This window comes from Felis catus, chromosome A2, assembly GCF_018350175.1.
Source record: "Felis catus isolate Fca126 chromosome A2, F.catus_Fca126_mat1.0, whole genome shotgun sequence".
Lineage (NCBI taxonomy): Eukaryota > Metazoa > Chordata > Mammalia > Carnivora > Felidae > Felis > Felis catus.
The window spans coordinates 132,882,681-132,892,680 of record NC_058369.1 but is presented as its reverse complement, the minus strand read 5'-3'; the positions used below and the strand labels follow the sequence as shown (position 1 = coordinate 132,892,680).

At 33.2% G+C, this 10,000-nt stretch overlaps 1 protein-coding gene across 14 annotated transcripts in view; it reads right to left on the bottom strand.

Annotated features, from left to right (window-relative positions):
* FOXP2 (forkhead box P2) overlaps positions 1-10,000 on the bottom strand; it is a 565,307-nt gene that overhangs the window by 260,326 nt on the left and 294,981 nt on the right. For 13 of the 14 annotated variants that reach the window (XM_045041043.1, XM_023240626.2, XM_045041055.1 and 10 more), the window contains one exon: positions 2,746-2,923. In XM_045041043.1, coding sequence (XP_044896978.1) covers positions 2,746-2,913 — 168 coding nt within the window. In that variant the 5' untranslated portion in view covers positions 2,914-2,923. 14 annotated transcript variants of the gene reach the window in all.

The following is a 10,000-nucleotide window of genomic DNA, read 5'->3' as shown; positions in this document are numbered from 1 at the left end:
ACATTTAAAATATGCTACCTCCATACGTTATACGTTCTAGTATTTAGTACTAATTTTAGAAGATTAGAAAAGAATGAAGGAGAGAGTAATTCATCAGAAGGCTTTTTTATGACTAATTTTTCAGTGAATATAAAACAGCAAAGCATACTAACAAAGATGTGGCTCCTGTGAATCTAGCCATTATATTACAAATTAAAATTTAGAGATATTCCAGCTTTCAGAAATATTTAATATTAATAATTTAAATGCTAGGAAAAAGTATTAGCCATAATTTACCCATCCCTTTTTTCTCTGCCAATCTGTTTATCATTAAGTGTTTGTGACAATGTGTGTCAAACCCTAGCCCTTCCTCCTAAACACATGGCTAATTTAAGCTGCTCACCTCTATAAAAATTAAAAAGCCATAAAAATCAAGGTAAACGTGCTCTTCTCAAAACAGACCACACTGCCAGAAGTTCAAGGCAAACAAAATTTTATTTTGCTTGCATCACTCACTGCCTGCTAAATTATATTTCCAACAAGAGACCTCAGACAACAATGATGAGTCCATTTCACTTACAAGAAGTAATGTCTTTGTTCAAAACTTTACCTTTAAATAATACCAAGTAAAGACAAATTTTTAAAATTATGTCACTTATTAATTCGTTTTAATATTTTCCCCATAGTTTTTATTTTTTTCTGAAACATATCGAATATGTTAGAATTAGAAGCAATAAGTGTATTAATTTTCTAGAAAAGACGTTCCAATCTTTAATGAACTTAAAGAGCCATTCTAAAATACATTCACAGAAGGACAAAAATTCAATAACCTTAAGTTTCTACCTATATTAACATAGTAAAAACGTAACCAAGGGAAGAGACATTTACAAAGGTTTTTGAATGTTTATTTATCAAATTATTACATATCTTCCTGGAGACACTTCCTAAAGTGTCTTTTGTAGACACCTACTATACCCATTGTGCTAAATCACTTCTAGAAGTCACTCTACTAACATGCAGTACATGACTAAAGTTTCTAGGTTATCATAAGGACATAACTTTTTGTATTTACTCTTGTTTGTGGTTTATACCAACAAACTGATAGACCAAGTAAACTTCAGACTCAGGTTATAAACACGCCTTACAGATTTATCATAAATTGCCTTCGGAGTGCTGTAAAGCATAGCCATGATTTGACTCTGTTTTCTTTTTAAGATCTAATCAGAGCTTTGAAGAAAAAGAAAGTTATTTCTTTGTATCTCCCTTCAGAAAGTATTGTCTATTAGTACTAAACTGCAATGTTCATTTTCTGTTGTTGATTTCACATGTTTTTATAAATGCATTCTACTATATTCTCACATAAAATAGAATCTGGCTATAAATTCTTAGGACTCTTAGTTAGGGGAGTCAGTAGGAATTTGATAGCACTCCAGTGGTATGTTTCCTGTAAATACATGAAAGGGAGAAAAGGGCTGTCCCGAAAACTGCATTTATTTAAGGTAATTTGTAAAACAGGCTAAACCTGGGACTTTGGTAGACATTGAATTCCTATGATGGTTAAAAAATATTTTAAAACGAAATAAAAATTATCTTCCTAATGATTACTGTCTGTGAAAAGAGACAATTCCAAAATAATAGGGAACCTATTCAAAGTGTTATGTCTAGCTCTCTTAAAAGATTACTCTCAAAAACAATGCCTAAAGGTTAAGACATTATTCAGCACATATACTCCAGGATAACTTGCGAAATACTGGTATTATTTAAAATAATGATTCTATTAAATTTTACTCTATTGTGGGCATTTGCTTTAACTTTTTTTTTTACATTTAGTCTGAATGCAATCCAGAATTTTAAAGAAATAACCCTTATTTTAAATCAAATAAAATATAATCTTATTGTCAAACAGGTGTATTCATTTTGGCCTAATATAAGTATATGCTTTGAAAGCTTTCTGTTCTCTGTCACCATTTCCGCAGAGTTGAATCAGTGAAGAATGGAGTGGCTATTCTTTGGCTGAAAAGAATATTTCATTGACAAACAAAATTGGGAAAAATGAATCTATTATCTAAGAAGAATAACAGACTACTTAAAAATGTGCCTTTACTGGGCAGTTGTTTACTTTTCCAGATTTAAAGAGAACTGCGTTTTATGAGCCACTAGCAGAAAATAAAAAAGTGCTCTTCAATGTTATCGAAAGATGTGTATTCAAAATATCTTGGAATGAGTTTTCCAGAAAAGCAACATAGATGTTCAGAGTGTTTACACGGTTCACAATCTCTCAGCCAATTTCTACTAATTAATAGCTAATATTTGCAGCTATCACAGGCAAGCATCTGTGTTATGAAAAGTCCTTGTGGTCCTTTTCACCTTAGCTTAGACTTGGAAGAAATTCATTGTAGAAGCAAGTATCAAGTAATGTGGCCCTCTGGTGGAAAACGAAGTACCACGTTCTGCAGTGCAATATTAGCCAGTAAACCAGAAGCTATAAAATATTTGTTACAAAGCTTTACAGAACCTTCCCAAAATCACCCCCTGCGAACTTAATTAATAGTTTGACACCTGAAGGGCATTCTGGTGCTGGTATGACGTAACTAATATGAAAATCCTATCTTTCCTGACACTTCAGTCATGTTCCAAAACGTAAGAAATTCTCAGCATCCTTTAGCTTAACACAACATGCTCAATTTGCTAGGAATACATTTTTCACATTCAAGAACATTCAAGGCTTATTTGTTTCAAGGAATCCCGGAAGAAAACAAAACTTACCTGCTGTTGTTGCAGATGCAGCAGTTCTACTGTGCTTACTTCAGAGCTGGTGTCCCCACTTGATCTTCCATCTCTGCTGCCAGCATCTAATTGGCTGCTTAGAGTGCTCATTCCATTTTGATTCATTGAACTGTTGCTTATTGTCTCTGTCGCAGATTCCTGCATCATGACTTAATACCTAAAAGTGATTAAGAAGTATCAATTAACGCACGTTACACCTTCACACTTCCATTATCAAGATGTCCCTCTCTGCCAATTACAGAGACAGCATCTTTAGGAAAAAAAAAAAAAACGCCTTGAATAGTCATTTACCAAGAAAAGCAATACAAATTCAGCTTTCATCCAGATACTAATCACTGAAATTATGGTTTCTATAAGCAGTTTTTGTGTGGCTACATTTAACAGCCAAAGTAACATACCATGCATATAGCATGGTCAGTCGCATTTATGAACGACCACATTTTAAAGTCTACCTATAAAACCAGTTTAAATGAAGGCACGATTGCACACTCTGTTCTATGTTTCCTATTATCTACCTTTGACAACCATGGATGACTATACAGCCTTATTTTAAATATTCACTATCTTGATTCTGTCAGATTTTTACAGCACATCTTATGCAAGGCTGTTGTTTAATGATGCACAGCTAATCATACAAAATTAAAATTTTGTAAGGGTGTTACAAATCATATGGTATCAACCAATGATAAATAGTATAATGGGTTTCTTTTTTTTTTTGTGACTAAATAAAATTTTGCCTTGGAGGCATTTTAAGAAAAAGCTCCTGCTGCAAACACGTCAGATATTGCCTATTTTTTTAATCAAACAGCTCATATTCATTTATTTTTCTGACATTTAAAACATTTAATACTGTCCTTCCTGGGAAGTAATTAAGCTTATGCATGAGCAGCAATCAAACTGTTCACTTGAAGATGACTTAAAACTCAATTTTAACATAGGCAAATAAATGAAAGTATATATAAAATTAATTTTCCAGGCATGTATTAGATATGAAAGCTGGAAATAAAATCTATCAAGAATATCACTAATGATTGTGCTAAAAACAGCATAAATTATGCATATTACCTTCTCTACAGTAATAAATGTTTTATCATTTTCACTGCATAAATATACTGTACTTTCAGGATAGCAATGAGATGTCCTGCCAAGATCAGTGGAAATCCTTGCAGTAAATAAAGAACCAATGTGCTCTTACAAACCAGAATTTCACAGGACATCTTGAATCTGTGGTTTAGAAAGATTAGTTTTGGCTCTCAAAGATATCTGAATCCCATGCGATAACCTACTAGATGCACTTCTCTGTTTTACTTCTACGGACAGAATTTCAGAAACAACCTGGCTGTGCTGTGGCTTTAACAGTAATGCTAGACAGACAGGGGACTTAGCCTAAAGTAAAGAAGGACGTTAAACTTATCACTCAATCTAATTTTGTGTTGCCATGTGATTTCTCTATTTTAAACTTGGTCATATTTTAAGACTTCGGTCTGTTAAAAATTTTTAATGCTTTTATTACAGAGCAAATGTAGGCTTAATATCTTTTCATGTCATGGAGAAACCTTCTTCCCAGATCCTTACAAAACGTGATCATGGACACACACACATAGAGACACACACACACAGACACACACACACAGACACACAAATACCCATCCGAAGTTTCTTGCATCCTCATATTGTAATTATTAAAAATTAATGGTTATCATTTAACAGTTTTAACAGGTATTTTCATCAAAGCCTAAATCATTATATTCTATCTGTGACTCTAAAAAGTCAATTAAAGAAAGAAAGACCTGCTGATTTATAAAAGACCACCAGTAGCTGGGCTAGCAGAGCAAGTTCGGATAACAAAAACTACATATTCGACTTAAAGCTGTTCTGATAAAAAAAGAAAAAACGCAACAACAAAAATCCCAACATCACAAAGGAAGCAGTTGCCAGAACTATAGTAAACAACTTTTGAACCAAATGTGCTTATGAATAAATAGGTTTTGTTAAACATCTTATTGAACACTAACACAGGAAAATCATACAAATGAAAACTGATACACAGTGATGGATTTTATAAGGAAAAAAAAACAAAGCTAATACTCTTTTCTGAGATTAGGCAGCTAATAAGTATTCAAATTAGGCATAAATTTTACATGCACAATGTTTAAAATATTCAGAGAAAAGGTCTGATTGCCTTTACTACTTATATGAAAATTATAATTTGGGTCCTCTCCAACTGTAGAAACAGATAGATATAACTTCTACATATTACATTTAAATTTTACTCTCCACAAGAGATATTGAATATATATGTATGTGTATGTTTTTACTTCATCCAAATTTATTTGAAATACTTATTATCTCTGGACGGAGTTTGCAACATACAGAACAAAAATAACAAAAAAAAACCCCTGTATTTTCAAATATAGCAGACAAATGCAGTATTTAATATTAACCTTTGTGTAGTTAATGTCAGAATTGACATTAATTGAATGAATTAAAGAATTCTGCATATATTATTGTGTTATAATCAAGGCCATCAAATAATTAAGAATAACCAACAAGCAGAGGCGTAGGTCTAAATCTTTATTACAATGATAAAGACCTACATAACTTCCAATTTCTATTATCCAGAGGATTTTATCATACCTTGTGGAATTTTTGACTTTATAAAACCCTAGAGTATCAACTGTGATTCACATTTTCAGTTCAATCATCTAAGAGTTAGTAACATCACGCTTAAGAAAACAGTAACAGTGACAGTACTTTTTCCTCTACAAAACAAAAGCATCTGACCCAACATTAATACGCGAAAGGAAGGGCAACTGTGTTATCAGATGATTATAAGGTATGTATCACCTAAAGAAGAGAGCTTGGCGTATGTCCACTATAAAGGAGGTGTATCTTCAAGGATAATGAAGATGCTTTCCAGGATTCACTAAGTTTCTCCTAGTGACATCTCTACACCTATTCTCTACAGGAGAAAATATGTCTGGTACAATGTGAGGTGCTATTTACCTTTTAAAGTATACTTTAAATAATTACAAATTCAGCATATTCTTTCAAAGTGGATGTGCTCATGATCCCAAACACATCAAACTAAATTATTCATTCTTCTCAATCCCACCACAAACATTTTACAAAAATCAGTGAAAATAAATTCCAGATCATTACAGGGAAAGGTGAAATTGGGAGTTGTTGCCTTAATGTTTGTCTGAACCGTTAGTTAAACCTTTAAATCTTTCATCATACATAACTTTTCAGCCACATCAGAATATAACTCTTCAGATTTGCACGCAAAGGATACAGTTCTACTTTTCTCCCTTGCATTAAGTTTTCTTTTTCTTTCCTTTTTCTTTCTTCCTTTTTTTTAAGCAAGTCACTGTACAGATACTTATTCTCTACACCACTTCCCTTTTGAAACATTAAACTGACACTGGAACTGACTGCACAAGATTGCATTTTCTCTTCCTAAACAACTTGAATTGAAAGGTTACTTAGTGTAACAATATTTACTTGCAGAATTGTGTTGTTACCAAGGGTATAATGGATGGTGGCTATGCAGGTTTACGCAAGAATGAGTGAAGCATGAGGCATTAGCCATGTGTTTGACATGTTTCAAATTGCTATAATCCAGCATTAAACACACCCAGCAATTCATGCCATTTCTTGCAGCCATAATCTTGAATAAAGCGTGCACAACCACTTATTATATAAATTAGTATATGACTCCCTGTTATAGTCACAACAGTGCTTTTGTGTTTATTTTGCATCAAGATGTAGTCTTTTATTTGTACAAATAGCAGGATATAAAGACATAGCTCAATTAGACCTCCTTACTTTATGATAGGGTAGTACTGAATGCTAGATTTGTTGGTTTTATTTTTTCCTTTTAGAGCTATAGGTTCCATTGGTATAAAACTGTACCATGTGAGATAGACATTTGCCAGAGTGATGACAGAAACCTGCACATATCCTATTCTGTATTCACTACAATGTACAAAAGTTTGATACTTGACCTGGGCCAGTACAGTTAACTGTGTTATCTCAACCACCACCAGGGACACTATTGGTCCTGTTGCTTACTCAACTTCTTTTCTCTCAGGTTCTTTTGCGCTCTCTCGCTCTCTCTCTCTCACCTTCCCTACCTCTTTCCCTTCCTTCTTCTCTTCCACCCTCTACCCCATGTGTGTGTATGTATAAACATGTATATGTATGTAGGCAGATAGACAGATAGATATGGACAGACTGATCGATCAAACTATATATGTCAAAGATGATGATAAGGGAAAATAACCTTTAACCTGCCCCCACACTCCCTCATCCACATAAACGGACACTACATCTTATAATCTTGGTGCCTTAGTATTATTAAATCTCATTTTTTTTGCCATCTGACCATTTAATTAAGCAAACGGATGGAAAAATGACTTCCTGAGAAATTAAGAATAAATAACAGTGCATATAAAAAGCTTTAACTATTTCTGTGAACTTTTCTTAAAATTATTTATAGTGACATCAAAAGACATTTCATTTTCAGTATCTTCTAGTGTCTTAATTTATCATCCAAATATATACATTGAATCCAAAAGATTCTGAATATGACAAAGAAAAGCAAAACATGAAATGAAAAAGTTATCATATATCATTAAATAGTTCTTAATCATTTTTAAATGATCAATATAAACTATTCTTAAACATTCCCATGCAAATTCATATAATAAAGTGTTAAATATGAGGAAAACCTATGCATGCAACATGAAATTATATACATTTGCCTCAAAATATCAGCTAAATTCTGATTTTGAAAACTTGAATGGGAAACAAAACTTTTGAAAGAAACTAGCATTTAAATAATGGTAACTTCTGTGCTCTAGTGGAATTAATTCATCATGGACACCATGCACGGTGCATTTGAAATCTAGTACTGCTTTGCTAAAAGTCTTTAATGCTAAGATTGCCTAATAAATCAAAATGCCAAATATGAAGGACATACTTGAATGTGTAAGAACAAAAATTGAACAAGCACAAGGATATTTTTAATTTTAAACAACTGAAACAGGATGTCTTTTAAAACCTGATTTGAGAAAGGATATCTGTTCTGAGAGCTAGTCATATATCTTTATTATATAACAAGTGATATGATCATAAGTAAATGAAAATTAAGTTGTTTACAAATATGCTTGCCCCTGCTTTTCACTTGTTTAAACAAAATGCCTAAAATGCTATTCACAAATTAAGGCTACCTTCCTTGGGAAAAAAAGCAATAATTTTAATAGTAAACATTCAAATTTTCATTCAAAAAAGGTTATGATGTCAAACATGTAATGTTCTAAAGACATTTCAACGTGGTAATTTTTTAAAATAATGGTCATGACTACCTTTAACAAACAGAATACTGTTAGGTCTTCAACAATGACAAACATCTGGGAAAAATAAGAGTAGACCAAATGACAATCTTATCTTTCACGTCAATCAGCTATTAATTTAGCAACTCAGTATGTTATGTTCTACTCCAGGACTAAAATTGACCTCAGTTTTAAAATACAAGTAACAAAAGATAAAAATTTCATTATGGACATAATGGACATATGGACAAAATACTAAAATTAAGTATTTAGTCTCTAGCTATTTCCTTTAAATATAGTAGAACAGCAAAGGTGAAAGAGTGGTAGCTATACAGATGTATTTTACTGCAACATTATGAATCTGCATCTTCTATGTCAATAATCCTCATTCACAAGTATGATTGGAAGGGAAAGGACAATACTGATGATTCTGGTGAACTAATTAGTTCCATCTCTATTTCAAAATTATATTTGTACATTAATATTGATATCTAAAGTCTTGTTTTAGTCTCATACATTTATATAATTTCCATACTTGACATCTATTTCTCAAACAGGTGAAAATGTATACCAAGTTTTATTTTTCGAGGTATATTATAAATGGCCAGTCATCCTTTCAAATCTATAGATTTTAACGCTAGTTTAATTCATTAAATTTTTCAATGTTTTGAGTCAGTCTTTTATAACATGAATATTTATTTTAAAAAAGCAAGGAAAGAAGGAAGCTTAGGGACACTATTTCATTTTGTTACTCTGTAACCTCTGATGAACTGAATTGGCATTAATTTATAATACCAAAATGTAATATTTTTTTTGCAATGGCTTGAATTATCTATCTATACACCTCACATATGTGGGAGGAGGACTTAAAAACTACAGGATGTTACTAGGTACTAATAGGAAAATAAATACTGGTTACAGTTCACAACAGACCTGATCAGCAAGTATATTCTGTCACACTTTTTCTTGTTCTTGCCTAAAGAAAAAAAAAATCTTCAAATTCTTGAGACCAGGAATATTTTAGTACAGGATATAGAGAATTTGATAGTAAAAAGTGTTAAAGCAATAAGAAATAATTAGATCTCCAAGAACACAGAAAGACCTGCCTAGCAGGCAAAACCTCCCTCTTTTTTTATTTAAAAAGCTTAGTGATTGAGTTGTGCAAGCTTGCAAGCTTCCATGCAGTGGGTCCACTTACAGTCAAATTCCCAAAGGCTGGACTACTTGCAATAGCCTTCACTGATCCCCTGGCTAATGAGAGCTCTGAGTATGTACTTCTCTTGTGATGGCATTTTCACCTTTCCTGCCACATATCTTTCCTTAACCCTCAAGCTTACTTTACTTCAATCTTCAGTCTCCCGCCCACAGCAACTCCCCGGGATCCCTTGCTGTTTTTCCTGAGCATAATACAGCTCTCCCACGGATCCTCATTCTCTTGCCCTTTCAGCACTTTTTACTTCCAGGCTATCTTTTGGGCGCCAAATGTCCCTTTAATACTGCTCCTCACCAGACCCACCTCTTGCCTTCCCATTGGAAGACCCACAGCATAGGCGGTACACTTAGAGAAATTTCTTCCACCAGCCTCAACTTAGTGCAAAAGTCCAACATGAGCCTAGCAGGTGGATGCAATGTTAAGGCCAGAATTTTAAGGTAACCGCATGATCGTGTTGAACAGAGTTTTCAAGATCTGGTCAGGAAACTGCTTTTGTCCTCCTTTCTGGGGTCTGTGTGTATGTGTGCATGTGTGTGTGTGTGTGTGCGTGTGTGTGTTTAAGGGACCTGCCATGAGATTTCTTTGACAGCATTGTTTCAAAATGGTTTATACGTTATTCTTGAGATCGGGGTTTATTTTAGACATGAGAATGAACATTTTTATAATTAGCTCCCATTAATGTTAG